The 17,572-nt window shown below is 37.8% G+C and overlaps 1 protein-coding gene across 3 annotated transcripts in view; it reads right to left on the bottom strand.

Annotated features, from left to right (window-relative positions):
- LOC118216754 (doublecortin domain-containing protein 2-like) overlaps nt 1-17,572 on the bottom strand; it is a 44,819-nt gene that overhangs the window by 2,012 nt on the left and 25,235 nt on the right. For all 3 annotated transcript variants that reach the window (XM_035398322.1, XM_035398246.1, XM_035398410.1), the window contains one exon: nt 4,739-4,839. In XM_035398322.1, coding sequence (XP_035254213.1) covers nt 4,739-4,839 — 101 coding nt within the window. The remainder of the gene's footprint in view (nt 1-4,738; nt 4,840-17,572) is intronic.

Raw genomic sequence — 17,572 nt, 5'->3', positions numbered from 1 at the left:
TTTTATCAAACCAACAGGTCATAATTTAAAAAAAATAAAAAAAAGATCTAAAATATCCTTCATTGTCTGGGCCAAACAAAAACAAGCACTAAAACTGAAAAAAGCTATTAAAGAAACGGGAAGTGCACTATTCCCTTAATAGAAATCAAATATATAATTCATGCTATTCCACTATGAAACTGGAGCTATGTTCTATGATCTGTAATAAAGCTAATGTTAATAAAGCCAGAATACATGTAATTCATCCCAAATGTGACTAGGTTTAGGGATCATCACGGTCCTGCAGAGTCTTCCTGTCCAATATCAGGAGGATTCGACCATACCTGACTACACACTCCACCCAGCTACTTGTCCAGGCAATGGTGACCTTCCGTTCTGACTACTGCAAGCCTGCCAGCTTGCACTACTCCCTCCTTGCAAGCCTGCCAGCGTCTGCCATACAGCCACTACAGATGATTCAGAATGCTGCTGCCCGACTTGTGTTCAACCTTCCTAAGTTCTCTCACGCCATTCCCCTGCTGAGGTTGCTCCACTAGCTACCGGTACCTGCCAGGATCAAATTCAAAGTCCTGACCATCATCTACACTGCAGCCAAACGGGCAGCCCCCACCTACTTACAGGACATGATTCAATCCTACACATCAGCTCGACCACTCCGCTCTGCTACAGCAGGATGACTTGCACCCCCCGCCATCCGGGTGAATGGTTCTCGCTCGTCCCTAACACGGAGCTTCTCTTCCTCTACAAACCACTCAGTCATTTCCCGTCTTCCACCATGGTCTGAAGACTCATCTCTTCAGACTAACCTGGACTGTGTATCCCCTCTCTGTAGGGCACTCCCAATCTAGGATCATTCTTATATCCTTCTACTTTGTTCCTATAGCACTCTCATGTTCCACATGCACCTCCATATGCACTTTCATGTTACCTTCATCCAGCACTTTGTATTTGTATCATTATCTTGATGTTGTAGCATTGTAGTTGTCATGCCTCCTAGTTTGACTGAACATTACTCTCTGACCTAGCCTATGCTGTTTGAACTAGACTTAATGTGTCCATGGCTATGAATAACTGTAACATAATGAGTATCGTACCTTATTGGACCTGTGTTTTGTAGTTATTCCAACAAACTCCAGTATGCACTTATTGTACGTCGCTTTGGATGAAAGCGTCTGCCAAATTAATGTAATGTAATGTAATGTAATGGACCGTAAGGTAAGGTTAATTTATGTGGGTTGAGCTTGAGTCCGTTGAACTAAACAGGGGACTGATGTAGCATGCTGGAATTCACACTCTTACTGCTGGACTGGTTTAGGCGTACCAGTGTGTGTACTGAGAGGCAAAAGGCCTAGTAAGGGAAATGGGCCTGATGGGATAGTACGGGTGGGAACTGGAATGTCCTGAGTGCTTGTTCTGTCCTGTTGTTACCGTATCATCTAATTATCTCTCCTGTGCGTTTATAATCTCACTTTCCACTGTCTTACAGTTTTAATGTTTGGGAACCAAAGGGTGTCAGGTGTCATTGCTTCAAGGCTATAATGGCAAGCTATCTCATGGCATGACAGCAGGTGCCTGGACATCGAGCAGAGAGAGGCACCCTGATGAGGTAACCGGCAGGGAGCACTGCCCAGGGAGTGGGCGCTTGTCAACATGGAGGTAAATAATTGGTGTTTATATCATATGGATGTGACCTCATGTATTGGGTTTTAACTGTTGTCCATAAAGGTAGGTGAATGAATGTATCAGGATGTTTTTCCAGAGTTCTCTTGGACTGCTTTTGAGATGCTCTCTCGGCTCCTGGAGTCTGTTCCTGGAGTCTTGGTCAATGCATCACTAACTACATGTATTGTGGAACACAAAGCTCACACCTAAGCGACTGTCAGTACTGATTTGTTTTGCTGTAAACATTTTAACAGTCACTGAGCTAATGAACTGTATTGACATTTTGGAATTTGTGCTGTTGCCTCAACATTCCCTCGCCTGCTTACTTGTTACATTGTGTTCATTCTTATCTATTCTAGAGGCAATCACTGAGTGGTATTGTCAGGGAGGAATGGAAAGAATATTGAGTAAGTCCAGCAACTTCCTGTTCCTCAATATATTTCCACACAGATTCAGCTTGCAACCTCCGGTATCACTGTATAGTCTCAGTAAAATTTGGAATGAAAACTACAAAATTGAAAGTTTGACCAATAAAAAGATAAAATAATAGAACACATTTGAATATTCAAACTGGTCTAAAATGGTTACTAGAAATACGACTAGCGTTTATTGTCAATGAAGTTTTACAAAAACTAAGCAATGTCTCACATTCGTGGTGAAACTATTCTCTTGCTATCGCTATCCAAGGACAGGCCAATTACATTTCAACAACAATTCCTAGAGTACCTGTTTCTAAGCAATGTGGGGTGCACCAACCCCGATACTAGTTGCAGAAATAAAACAGGGAAAAATATGTGTGTTAATGCAGAAGCCAACTTACAATCTTATCTTTGTATAAAATATCTTTAAATGCGATGGTGAAGTCTACTGTACACTTCAGTGAAATAGGAAATCTCGTTTCAGTTGAACACTTATGGTAAAAGCAACAGTGTTTCTCATACAATTCATTTATTTGGGGGTCCTGTCTGAATAGATTTCCCCCCGCCCAAAAAGATTTTTCCAAATTTGTCGCTTGCCTATTTCTATAAGCAACACACTATACTTTTGTATTCGTTATTTTTTCTTTTAAAATGTCAGAGTGACATACAGCCAACTTATTTTGCTGTGTGAGTTAACCCTCCCTGCTCCGTCATAGCCAGCGTATGTAGAGCAGAGCAGGGAGGACAGTCCCTGGACGCGAACATAATTAAAAGGACAGTAGTGTGACCATATCTGTGCCAGGTAACAAAATATTTTAAGGTTTTCAAAACCGGTAAACATGTAGCTATTGTTATGCATCGTTTCTTCAAAAGAACGTGTCCTCTGCCCTAACCATGACTGAAAAGTTATCAACATTACTTGGATTAATGTTAGCTACCATTTAGCAACCATCAGTGTTCACCCAGCTAATGTTAGCTTAGATAGCTAATGAAAACGTTAACTTTGCACTTGTGACAGGGAATAGAAATATTCTTCTTAAAAAAAAAGAAGGCTAGAGAAGAAGGAGGGAGAAACTGCACCACAAATAGGTTGCCATAACATCACAGTTATAGTAACAGTTATGGTTAATAGTTAGACCTACATATTTTATGTTGTGTTCAGGAATTGTGTTCAGGAATTAGGGCATTTTGGATATCAGGCACTAATGACTTTAAAGGCACCAATCCTTAACTTATGTTCAGGATTTGTATGTAATTATATTACCCTCCAAACCATTCAGAGAGCATGATGGTTTGTCTGCAACTGAGACCATTACTGCAAACATTGTTTCAGTTTGGGTTCCTTTTGAATTCTGTTCATTCTCTCTGTCACCACTACATATTTAATTTTCATCTGGAGGCATGGGTAAAGTCAAAATAAATGAATACAACTGCCCGACCACAAAATATTAATAATTAAATAAATAAACAGTACAAACAATCCCACCCGAGCACGTACACAGAGTCGACCGGCAAAAATAAATTCTCAACCTGTGGGAAACACTGAAACTTTGCTAAAAAAAAATCTGCCTCTTGAAAGTGAATCCAACTGCTTTTTACAAGAAATGGTGGAGGAGATAACATATTTCCTAAACTTGGCTGAAAGGGTTCACTGGAACACCTGGCTGGCTAATATACTGAGATCTGGTGCAAGGCATGTTGTTACTGGCAGCAAATGAAATTCAGGTGTGTGTTGGGTGGGCATTGCTTGCTTGTCAAAATTCATACATAAAACATTCCCTGTGTATCATAAGCAACCTTGAAAGAGAGCAAGAGGATCCTTCTTACCCCCTGTGTAACATCTGAAAATAGCAACACAAAAAATAGCTACACACGAACACATACACACACACACAGTGCAGTCTGTATTTGTACAGTGACACATGTTTTCTCAACTCCAGCACACTGGATTTGAAATGAAACAATGAATACACACTTAAACACACACACACACACACACACACACACATGCACATAGACAAAATAAACATTGACACAACAAAATAAAAGATACAAATGTGCTCGGCCTGTTGTGTTACGGAGCTATTTTGTTCATATTGTAGGAAAGCACAAATATTGCCAGAATGTTTTCTTTTAACATTTTCTTAACATGAATTTATGCTTTTCTAAGCAAAATAAAAACAACACCAATCATTAAATTTTGTAAAATTAAATATGTTTCATATAATTTCACCATCTTCCAATGATGTATTTGTTCTAGCCAATGTGTATTTATATTTATATATATATATATATATGATGTAAGATGGCAACATGAGAGTGCCTACCAAATAAACAGCTATATAAATAACATCAATAGGCACAGTTGTCATTGTCTATTTTCTATAATCACATCTTAAATAAGAAAGTGAAAAAAATTATTGTGATCATTCTCCAAATAACTAATTCAAACCCTGTGCAAATCAAATTCAAGAATAAGTGAACGCATTGGAGCCAGTGAGCCCATGAGATACTGGGCTAATTTTCTGTCTTGATTCAGAGAAAATGAACAGAACTATCGCATGTATAGATACTTTGTTTACACCAGTTGCTAATCTCAAAATATGAGGGGAGGTTTCCTTATGTTGTGTGTTATGCAGGGATGTGAGTCGGCTAACCTCTTCAGCACAAGCGTCATCTTTCGAACCCTCGGGGGGTTGTGCCTCCTGGTTGCCGCTGCTCTCTCCAGGACCCTCCGCGGCCCCCTGTTCTCCATCGTCTGTGTCAGGGCAGAAACCGGAGGTGTTAAAGTCAGACAGCAGTGGTGCAACACTGACACTGTGTGGTGAACCCTGAAATGGGTGTCACAGCCTCTAACAATGACATATGGCTTCATGCCGAAATTATTCCCTTACTTAAAACCAAAATAAACGAAAAATCAAAACAAAGGAAATAAATGAAATGGTTATTGATTTTAGATGTGAAATGTTCATCTGAAATGATCCACGTCATAAAGAAATGTGTGAAAACATGTGATGTCACAGAGCTCTTAGAAACGGTTGCTGATGTTAGGCTGAAGATAAGCCAGCCATGCTGTGGCTCTCTAGGATCATGGTTGGCCACCTCTGGTATGAACTAAGAACTCTCGAAAATGTCTGTAGATTCTACAAAACATTTATAGATCAGATAACCACCAAATATGTAAAAAGAGGAAAACCAGTGGCTTAGATTTGTCATCTTCACTCTGTGAGACAGATACAAAGCATGCAGCACACTGGAAACAAGAAACACCCCTGATCATGAATTTGTACCAGTCGGGAAATAGATTTTGAATGCACCCAGTCAAACAAAACAATGTTATTAGCCACTGCACTGTTCTTCAATATGACTACTCCAATATATACAGTATATATCAATTTTAATACTGCATATCAAGGTGTGTTAAATTCCTCACAGACAATAAAGCCTCCTTATCTTATCTTACAGCACACTGAGGAATACCGCACCCTCATCCGGCTTGGCATTTTGGGCCAGATTCTCATCAGCCTCGTTCAAAAGGCAGCAGAGAACATTCCCCAGAGCCCAGGTTTAGTGACAAATCTACAATCGTAGATGCAGCCTCCATCTCTGTGAGATGGACCTGTGTGTGTGTGTGTGTGTGTGTGTGTGTGTGTGTGAGAGTGGGTGTGTACATTTGTGAGTTCACATATGCGCACGTGTGTGTGTGTGTGTGTGTGTGTGTGTATAATAGTGAGGTGAGCCTTTTCTGTTTACAATTTGTTGCATGATATGCACTGCCAGTGCAAATAAATGGATAAAACACAATAGGACAGAATTCATCATGAAAAAAGAGGTCTTGCTGTTTAATGTTTTGGTTATTTTAAAGCGCAATATGCAAGTCTTCACCCTAGTGGCAAGGAATGAGCATTGCATTGACATTCAAATGAAAATCAACATTACAAAGAGTGCAAGTCAACTTGCACAGAAATCTGACAGCCTGTGTCTTCTGAAAGTTGAGGGAGGATAGAAGACCATGGACTTAGACAATAGCAACGGAAAATATCAGTTTCTTCAAAATTCAGAAATTACATGAAATGTCAGCCACCCAGGTAATATGTTAGACTACTGTCTCTTTGCATATGTTGTGTTTTTATGTGACCAGAACCTAAGATAAGACCAGAACCTTGCGAAAGACTACATATGGTGTAAAGTACATGGTTCAGTATTGAAACTGATAGTTTTGCTACTAGATTGCAAGCAGAATATTATGTACAGTGGAAAAAATCCTTTCTTTAAAAGGAGGAAATCATTATGATTTTCTAGCGTAGCATGACAGAAGACTGGCAAATAGCTAAAAATGCAATCAATATAATCCAAAAATGAAACTGATAAATTTCAGTAAAACAGAATGACAAGTGGTCAGCTCAATGAAAGCCATTAAAGCGGCATTCAGACCTTAAGATACAGCAATTACTGCATTCATGGAGAGGGAACATGAGGGGATCCTTCCTGCTGAAAACATATTATAATTGTACACATTAATGTACGTTTCAGTTTATTATAATTTAAGCATTTGCTAATTATATGGTTATGTAAAGTCATCTTCAGACACTGTCTTGTTAGCTTTTCAAGCTGGGTTAATATCTGCAGTTACCAAGTAACCAAATTACATAGCTAGTTAACTTAAATGTCTTACTAGATGGGAACTGAAATAACAATCTACCTAGCTGGCTTGTTGGCCTTCTTTCGTTATTTGGCCGCAGAGAGTGCAAACAATCAACCAGTTCCCATAGACCCACCAGGCACCCTGTAATGCCACTGCGGGCCACTGAATGTTAGGACCTGCAAGATTTGGTGGGCTTTGGACACGGCCCTAAATTCATCACTCGCAGTGTCATTTTCTTCATATACAATGGATTGCCCCGATTTGCAATTTCATACGGAAATTTCCAGTACACAAACACAGTCTGAGGTGTTGAATTTCTCCCACCGAATCTCATTCTCAGTCAGCTACACATTTTCATGGTCATTTAGGAATATTTCATTTTTAAAAAATGATACACACTGTACCCCTAGCATTTTGGGGAGAAATTTCAGCTCACCACGTCGCACGGTAACTTCTGTAAAACCACACCTAAACCCTCTCATATCAGCTGTTTCCACCATTTCCATTTTTTCTCCTTATTTTGTCAGAAATCCAAATGTGGGTCAGTGCTCATGCACATGACCAGGTGCAATCCTGATTAGAGTCCTAATGCATCAAATGTTACAAATTAAATTGAAAGTAATTTCCAATAATACTCCCAATGTACCTGTGGACAACACTCCTACAGAATCTTAATAACTTATCAAGAAGAAAGACATTAGTGTGAATAGTATTCAGGGTTCTTCTTTCATACCCCCTCCATTATTATCTCAAAGCTGAAAGTCAGCTCACCAGAAATGGAGATACTGAAATAAGGACAAAATAGAAATTAGAAGTAAAAATGGCAATGCTGCAATTTAGCTGTATGACCAATAAAAATAATTATTATATCATACTTATATTTTGGAAGCACATGAGCAAAATGCAAATAAATGGCACTTCATTTGCTTTGGAAGAAAACACATACTTGTCTGCACTCTCCCAAATCTCTTCAAAATTGGAAGAAACAGGGGAGCAAAAACAAAGGAATGCATTTACAAATGTGCAAGCAACACTACTGTGTAGAATCCTTCCTAGAATTCACTGAGATGTATAGAAGGGCTCCATTCTGTCACCATGGTGAGGTGAGAAGGTGCTGGTGTTAGAAATTATGTAGGAGCAAATCTATCAATAATCCTCCACAATGTACAGAAAAATAAATTTCAACATATAGGCCATGGATAAAACGTAGTCCATAAACGATACCTTGAATAAAATTGGTGCCGGAATATATTTTCAAGGACACTCATATGACACTGTTTGTTCACGTATGTGGCATATTTACACAGCCTCTGCAGGAAAACTGAGTGAACGGATGCTTACGACACCTCGCCATTTACATGGTAATGATTTCAAAGAAAATACTTTTTGAAAAAAAAAAAAAATCATATTGATGGCCTGGTTAAATTGCTCACCATTGCAAAATGGTGCAATAAATTAAACAAAAGCAGTTAAAATGTCCATGTGATTTCAGAGGCCTGAAGTCACCATTTCTGATTTATAACAAGAATAGCTTTGTATGCTCTGATAAACAAGACAATTACATGAATTTTTTAAATACTTAATGTGTTATAAATTGAAATAATGCGCGAGAAATCGATACATTTTAAATAATTAAGCAGGGGAATTAATGCGCTTCACATAAGTTCCGTTTCCCCCAATACCTACTATAAAAAAATACTGCTGCGCAGATTATAACATTTTACCAAGACATTTAATGCATTTCAAATGCAAAACTGATTGAAGTTTAGCAGCAGAGATGAAACGCTGTGGCAATAATGGGCTTCTTTGAATATTTTATGTAAATCGGTTGCATTTATTAACTGTAGTCCAAAGCACTGACTGTAAGCAAGAAAGTTAATGCGACTATAAACATTTTTAATGTGATTTAGCACGGGGGCCTGCCTCATAAAAATGCTAAATCAAATTAAATACAAAATTTAAAAATCTTGCCTTCATTAAACCCAATAGATTAGGCCAGGCATTGAAGATGACTGGTTACTTTGTGCCTGTCTCCCTGAAACACAATTTTCAAAGACAGTGCTGTCTGTGTTGTCAGCCTGTGGCCCATTTACATGTTCAGCAAGAAATTCAATATATATCTGCTTCCTGCTGCACAAGGAAATTATTTCTAGGCACGCCACTTTTAACTTTTACTTGAAAAAGACATTTTTGTCTGTGCATGCGTGCGTGAGGTCCTGCTGACTGGTTCGGTATTAACAGGGAAGGTTTCGGCCTTTTAATAAATAGGATGGCAAAAAAAGAGGTGAGAGAGGTGAGGACAGACAAAGATGTACCTATCACTAATTATCTGAGTGCAAAAAGGATAATCATTGAAAACTTTGTCTCAGATGTTAAGCAACCTTCTCAGACTTTAAAAAAGTCTTGTCTAACAGATATTATGTTACACAAAATCCCTGTAAAAACATGCTGGTAAATTTACAGGTCAGATACAAGCTCCTTTACAATACTAGTCATAAACATAGCTATTCTGACATCTAATAGATTAATAATAAAATGAAAATTAGGAGGAGAAAACAACATGTCATATGACACATTGCACAACCAATTTAAAAGATATTAAAAATCATCCAGCACAAATAAACACTGTGATCAAAAACAGCACAGGCTTGAGCCTGGGCTGTATATTGTGTGACTATAATCTGGACTCTGTGATGGTAGAATACTACAGCAGCCCCAGCCCCCCATCTTCTGTCTAATATCTCATGTCTTTCTCCTGTACCCTGAACTCTTCCCATGTGCCTTTTCCTCTTAATATTATTTTCTTTGGTGTGATGTATTTTCAGACTGTAAAAATGCACTTTAAGTTTGACTTGACTCCAGCCTGGGCACCACTATTTTCTTTCTGAGCTTTTAACATAAGTTTTTGTTTGCTCAAATTGCATTTGTTCTTAAAGTGGCTAAGTAAGTCTGAATCTTGAAGACATTCTGAAGATCTCAGAATAAGAGAATGGGTTTAATTTCACAGGTACAGGGGAAAGACAATTTTTAAATACAATTATTTTAATGTAATTTAGGCAAGTCTAAGACTTTAAGGCAGATTGTTGGGCCTTGATAAACATTTAAATTGGAAAAAAAACTGAAACTTTAACACTAATTAGCCTCTTATTTCACAGCACACTTGGGAAGCCTTGATGGTACGCCTTTGAAAAACCACTGATGTAGGCAATACTCTGCTAGCCACATGTGACTGCTTATGAAACAGTTAATCTTTTATGCGTTAATGGATACACAGAACTGAAAAGCAGTGATTAATGTCCCCGTAGTTAATCTAACTATCAGTGAGGTGAAAGCCAGTTTTATAAGCAAACAACAAGATTAAATGTTGCCTTCTCATCTCATAAAAATGGATGTTGCCTTTGGGAATTAGCTTATCATTGTGGTCCCATAATGTTCCTAGTAGTGTTAAAATAAAGTGAATACAACCAAGATGCACATGAACAGGTCTGCCGTTCTTTGAGTCAGATCTTCAGAACAGGGTGGAATCCCTGCTGGAAAATGAAAGATCCTGTTTCATGTAGCGTTAAAAGGAGTGACAATGCAGTAGACACATCCCGCTTTTCACTTCATGTGCATTTCAGAACATGGGGGGGGGGGGTGTTTGTGACCCTTTGAAGGTGGCTTATTGGATTAAAAAGAAAATAATAATAATCTTCTGACAAGTATGTGTCACGCCAATATGCGTAGGAGGCATATCCGTACATATTTGCATCTACTTTTTGTGGTCTACCCATGTACTGGAAGATGCAGCGAGCTCACCTGGCTAATGTTCTAGCTAGCGGAACATGGCTACAGTGGCAGACAAAGCTATAATTTCAGTGGCGCTGTGAAGCATGCTGGGTTATCATACCCGTGCACCAAATTCTGACTGTTTGGCCTTTTGGCTGAAGCAGCCTTTCATTCTCTCTTTCACAGTTTTTACTGGCCAACCAAAAGCCAAACAGGAGTGCTCATTCCTAACACTTATCTCATCCTCATCTTATTGGTCCTCGCCTGACCCAGAAATTGATCCAGCCATCTTTAAGGTTATTCCAATCTGTTAAATGATCCTGGGAGGTGCGAGGACGCTCTCGGAGGATGCTTCAGGGAGGATACAGGAGTGCATCCTTTGCGGAAGTTTTTTTTTTTTTGAGAACATGACGTATAAAAGATAGAGCTGAGCCACCTCTGCCCATCCGCCACGTCTGTAACTGATGTGTTTTCAATCTGACACTTGAATGACCAGGGACGTTCCATTTTCCTAATATACGTTTACTTGATTCCTCTGTCCATTCTTTCCTCGCTCCTTTCCTTGTGGCCTTCGTTGGGTGGATCTAAGGAGCGAGGAAAGGACATATAGACATGATTCAGGGAGAGAATATAAGTGATTGGAATGAGCCCCTTGAGTCCTGTGAGCAGAACACCACAGCTGACTGGCCAAGCCATTAACCTGATCTGAATCCAACTGAACATGCATTTCATAAACTGAAAAGGAAACTCAAGGCAACTATTCCCCGAAACAAGCTGGAGCTGAAGATGGCTGCAGTACAGGCCTGGCAGAACATCACCAGAGATGATAGTCAGTAAAAGTGCAGTAATTTCTACATGGTGAAACCAAAACCCATAAAAAAAGCTTAAACAAAGCCAACATAAATTTATAAAAAATAACCTTTAATAAACCTGATAATCTGCACTTTACCCACATATGTATTGTTTGATTAGAAAAGATTTATGGAGTACAGAGCCAAATCAAGAAAAAAATGGCTTTGTCCCAAACATTACGGAGCTCACCGTATATATATATATATATATACACACACACACAATTTAACCTTAACATTTAGCATCAGACTTTAAAAGAATGATCTGAATACTGAATAAAACAACTGATTCAAAAGGATGCATTTTAATTTAAGTGTATCTCTTGGCCCTCACAGGTCCCCCCTACAAGTACATTGTTATAATGAGATTAAAAATCATCACATTATGCTCTCTCTTTCCCCGCTGGATCAAAAGCAGGCAGTAGCGCCCTCAAGGAAATTAGACGTATGCCACCTTTTCCCCTCCACTATACTAACGCAGCTGGAACTCACAGTTCATCCTTCACCACACACATCAGCGAAAGTACAATAAAAACAGGGCTAGTCATCCCCTTTTCCCCTCAAGATTCCATTCTTCATTTAGATTCTAAATCAAAATGGATACACCTGGGCCCTTTTTCATTGGATGGAGTTCTGGCTGGAGTTCAATACTCCCATGTGAATAGCGCTGTAACTTTTTAAAACCTTTTTTGGTAATCATGGGGTCAAAAATTCATATTTGGCTGACTGGTTATTTTTTGACTGCACTACATGGGGCAACAGTAAGACTGCGGGAGCTGCAAGCCATCTGACATATCTGCACACTTTATTATCATATTCATGTTGTTAAATGGCTCCACTCAGCTGAAAGACACATCTAAGAAGATTAATTCCCAGTGGCTTCATTACCTTGTCTCTGAATATAAATTGTAAAGTGTATCTGTCCAAACCTTCATTCTACTGTGAAAAATATCTGTCAAAAATAACATATTTTCAGGCAGAACACAGTTGCAAAGTCCCAGTACAAAAACATGCATACATAATTATCTGATTCTCAAGACATACATAAAAATGCAATTTTGTTTACCTTGCATGCTATTTGAAGTTCTGTACAACCCTTCTACTCACAGAATTACCATAATCCAGTAAAATGTCTGTGTTATGTAGTGTTAGATGAATTTCATTGCATGTGATGTTAAGAAGACTTGGGCAGGCATGATTAAGTCCTTTAGGGACATTACAAGTATTTTATAAACTGTCTGCACTGTCGCACCATACATTTTGAACACATTTGAATTGTCTCCAATTATTTTCCGATTATGTTTTTATATATTATTTTAAGTTAGCAGAATTATTTTTTCTGTGTGTGTGTGCTGGCAAAATATAGTTGGTGCACTAGCTGAAATTTATATATTAAGCATATGCAATCTGCAGTTGTAACATACATTTCAATTCAGCTCTAATTACAGATTGCATAACACAAAATGCAGAAATAAGAAATGGAATGTTCTGAAATGAGAATGAGCTAAAAGACCCTTATTTCTGAATGATTTATCATTATGCCAGCCTGTGATTTCCTGATAATGTTCCGTCTTACCCTGGTATTTTTGAGAATAAACAGGAATTTGTTATGGAATACTTCGCCAGTCTACTGACTGTTGTCACTTTCTGTGTTACTAAAGTATTACTTATTTACTTAGGTAGTAGGGTGGCAATATAGGTGACTTTAAGCCTCTTTTAATGTTGACATGAAAAAGAAATCCAACCATTCAGATTAATCGATGAGTTTAAACAGTACAGAAGTGGGAGCTAAATTAAAGTGCTGGTGTACTTTTATTTTTTTTTAAAAATCTGTTTGCATTTGTCCAACTACATTTTCCTTGGTTTTCTTTTCATTGAGGGATGTCATGATACTTGAAGCAATTAACTAATGTCATAATTTCTCACGTTGGTTATATAATCTGTCCATATGAAATGTTTAAATTAGATTTTTAGTAATAATGAATACTAGAGCAAAAAAAAATATGAAACAAAAATATTTCAGAATATCCTAAATTTACCCTGAAATAAGGTTTAGGTTACAGTATACTAGTGTACACAATGAAGTGTATTCATATTTAAAGAATACTGGGTGTTGCTTAGTGTTGCTTAACAGGTCCAGCAGTTCAGCAATGTTATACATACATGTACTTACTTGCACATGGTTAAAATGATCATCATTACAGGAACATTACTAGAAGAAGGCCGAATTGGTGAAAACATGGTGTCACATACACCATCATGTTAAATGCAAGTACCTATATTTGTTAATAACCACTATTGAACATCTGTATGTTACACATCCTATAATGCAGAGCACTTTGTAACATTTAACAGATAGCATCTTTTTGCATCGAATACTGGTTGCTCACATCCTTTTAGTACAGCATTATAGCAAACAAGGCCGTACAACTTAATGACCTAGAGCTGCCAATCACGGAAATCGAGACCTGAGAATTACAGGGTTCTATTTGCCATTTCTACCGTTCTGAGATGTTGTTTTTCAGCAATTTTATATTATCTGGCCTGCGTACCTGAACTTGCATAAACTTACTGAACGCAAGGGTTTTTAAAAAGTACCTTTAACCATTTGAAGGCTTTGCCAAATGACTAAGTTACATCTGTGTGTTTGTGCGTGCATGTGTGCATGTATGTGTGTGTTTTTCTCTAAACAATTGCATTAGTATAAAGAAATATATTTTTCTGAATTTTTAACATAAAATGTAGCTTGTTACTAGTACCATGCAGCCCTTTTTGCTCATTCTCATCAAGGCCTGTGAATTATTTCAAAGGGAACATTAAGATTTTAACACAATATTTTAGTGTTTGGTATATTTTCTATAGTTTTGTACTGACCTGGGCAAATACAACTAAGAAATACACTACAGTATACACTTCCAACTTCGGACAAGGTTCCAAGGTATAAAGCAGTTTGAATGAAAATAAGATTAATGAAACTAAAATTTAGTTTTAACATACAAATCAATGAGCATTGCTGCTCATGTTAGTTTAGTTTATACTGTATATGACTGTTTTACCACTTTAAAGCTATTTCTGTATTTACAGAAATAAAATTTTTTTTAAAAATCCTCACCAAAGTCAAAGCCGTTTTTGATTTCCATATTGTACTAAACAGAGCTGTGTTTCTTTGTTACAGAATTCACGCTGATTTTTTCAGCATTTTCCTCTGAAATTAAATTACAACAGCAGAGAATGTACTTTAACCCCGTTGTTGGTAATTCATTATTTTAATGTGCCTTAAAATTGCTAAGAAACTAAAGGAGGAAAAAAACGTTGCATGCTTCCCCAAGCAGGGAGGCTGAGGATTGAAGTCGTTATGTGAACATCAAATGATTGCTTTAAAGCCACATTAGTGCATTACAGGCAGACGTGAAAGCAGGCCCACCAATTCCATCATTACGTTTCATTTCCTGTGGATAATTGAATTAATACTGTCAGCAAGTTTAATAATTTTTCTGTTTTTATTCAATCAATTTTCTCCAGAACTCGTAAGTGCTTGATGTGCTTTTATAGAGCTCTCTGTCTAAAATCTCCTCTCCATTTGCTCAATTTTAATTTACACATTTACTATTTTTACCGTTTAAAGCCCAAATTGTTTTGGAAGGTTGATTACGAGCATGTTTCCAAATGATAACTCGTTATATTAATTTGACAGTCCTAAAATTTGAATGGAAATAATTTAATGAGTATTTTATGCATTATAAAATAACAGACATTGGTGCAGTGTATTCATGCTGGTATTGTTCTGTAGTACTTGAGGATAATAGGCAGAGAATTATATACAGTAGCTGCTATTCAATCAGGATTTGAACTGGGAATTGAAAAGTAAATGCAACCATTGCACTTTTTCTTCACAAACTCACTCCAGTGGGTTTTAGTGACAAACTGTGAAAATGGAAAAAAAAACAGTATTTCGTTTAATTGTTAGCCAATATTAAAGACAGATGTTTACTGACCCCCCCCCCCCCCCCCCATCCCAGGCAATTCACCTCACTTATAGGTGGATTAACTACAGATAAGGTGGCTGTCTGTGTGTTACATCCCAGTGTATTATTTAGAACACAATTATCATTAAGGGATGTTACTGTTTTGAGTTTTTGGCTGGGTATTGCTGGTTGTTTGTGTTCCCCTACACAGGTGGAGGTAAACATGCATGTTGTTGCCGGGTGACCTGACTTGGAGGATGCTGTTGGGAAGGGCGCACCGACGACTGTCGCGGAGGAACCGTTTTGGAGGATGCACGGTGACGAGGACGCCGGTGTCGTCGCTCGGAGACCGGACCAGATGCGGCCATAGCTGGGGACGCCGGAGACTGTTGCAGAGCAACGCTTAGGAAAAGATGCGGACCTATATAACAGCTGGATGCCGTCATCGCAGGAGAACCGTCTTTTCATCTGCTGCTGAAAGCCACGCCTGACTTCGCTCTGCTCCGAGGATTCTATCCAACCTCTAAGTTAGCTAAAAGATTTGGATTAGTCGCGCTGTATCCGGCAGTTCAGTACCTGACCAGCAGAGGATGCTAACATCACGGGATCCCTGTAGTTGGACTTGGTGGAGTGGACCGGCCTCACGGAGGACTTGGACTGCTGTGCTGGCTGCCCGATGAGGCTCTAATAATTAGCCTTTGTGTGACTTTAGCTAGACTGCCACTGTTAGTTTTAGGATTCTTTAGGCTGTATATAATAAATAATCGTTTTCTCTTTTAAAACCTCTGCGTGTTGGCTGCGTCTTTGTGTAGGCTAGTGGTTGTGGTGGTTAAATGTTACAATCAGTTCCACCCTCTTTGTTATTGCAACATTGTAGGGCTTTCAATTCGTAACACTGTGATTCCTAAATTCCTTAGTGCCCCATCACTTGTTACAATATTTCTCCCCTGAATACATATACACCTTTTATTCATGTACCTTTTTTGTTATCAAAATTGTACATTCCACTGTTTGCACCTAATTGTGGTCAGGAGCCACAAGTATGTATGTTCTATCCCAATAGTAACATATAACAATGGTAACATAGACCTGATTCTCCCACATGATAAGATGACATGATAATAAGCCAAAAACACGGTGTTGTGATTAGAGATTTTATTTTTTTACAAATAAAACTATTTTTTAATGTCTTAGTCCATAAGATATTACATTGCATTATGTTCAAATCTATCTGTTCATATTTCTAAGTAAACTGAACAAAGCATTATTAAATAATAAGCCATTATAGGAACAATGGGCGGCAGATGAAATGCTTACTGCATTTATGATTCATATTATTTATTTATTTATTATTAAATTCATTTACTGTTAGGCTTCCTAAGGCTATAGATGGCATACAACTTAATTTTTCTTCAATGTATCCTCTTTGTTCCTTCAGTAGTATTGGTATTTTATTTTGATTTAAATTCCTCTTTGAGCTTTCTCACTACTGACACTGTCACTGTCTTGATTGAATGTGTGCACAAGATTTAATTTGCGTTCAAGAGCTTGGGGTTGAGAACATAACAGTAAGCAGCTCAAAATTTGGCATGCTAGTTATATAAAATAAGAATAAAAAATAAAGACAAATGCTACAGTTCAACATGAGGTTCCGATGAATAATAAGGGGTAAGTGAATAATAATGATAACAATAATAATAATAATAATAATATCGCTTGAACAAATCCATTATTATGATTTTTTAGCTGGTACATATATTTTTATTTTATAGCTTCCTTTTTATTTTAACTTGCTTAATGCCACAATTGAATTGCCAGGTGACAATGGACATCTTCTATTTGTAGTTCCAAGGGCAGTGGTTCAGTCAAACACACATTATCTTTGTAAAGGTATATGCAATTCATTCAGTCCTGAACAAGCTTTCCTGGATTTATCTGTCATTGTATCACAATAATGTCCATCTCTTTGCTGTTGTGAAATACAGTGGAGGTTAAAAGCCAATGAAAGTTTGTTTTACCCAAGTTATAGTGTTCACTGTGTGAACTAAACTGTGTTCTTGGCTAGAAATAGCTGTATAAAATAAGTATCTTATTGAACCTGTGTTTAGTAGTTGTCTATGACCATGAAATGCACTTTTTGTACGTCGCTTTGAATAAAAGCATCTGCCAAATAAATGTAATGTAATGTAATTTGGTGCCACAGGTTCCATGTGATTGGTCAGGCATTTGTAAACATACCTGCCTCTCTGTGCATCTCCATAG

The sequence above is a fragment of the Anguilla anguilla genome, chromosome 1 (assembly GCF_013347855.1).
Source record: "Anguilla anguilla isolate fAngAng1 chromosome 1, fAngAng1.pri, whole genome shotgun sequence".
NCBI lineage: Eukaryota > Metazoa > Chordata > Actinopteri > Anguilliformes > Anguillidae > Anguilla > Anguilla anguilla.
The sequence above is the reverse complement of the archived record's forward strand: the minus strand, read 5'-3'. Positions and strand labels throughout refer to the sequence as shown.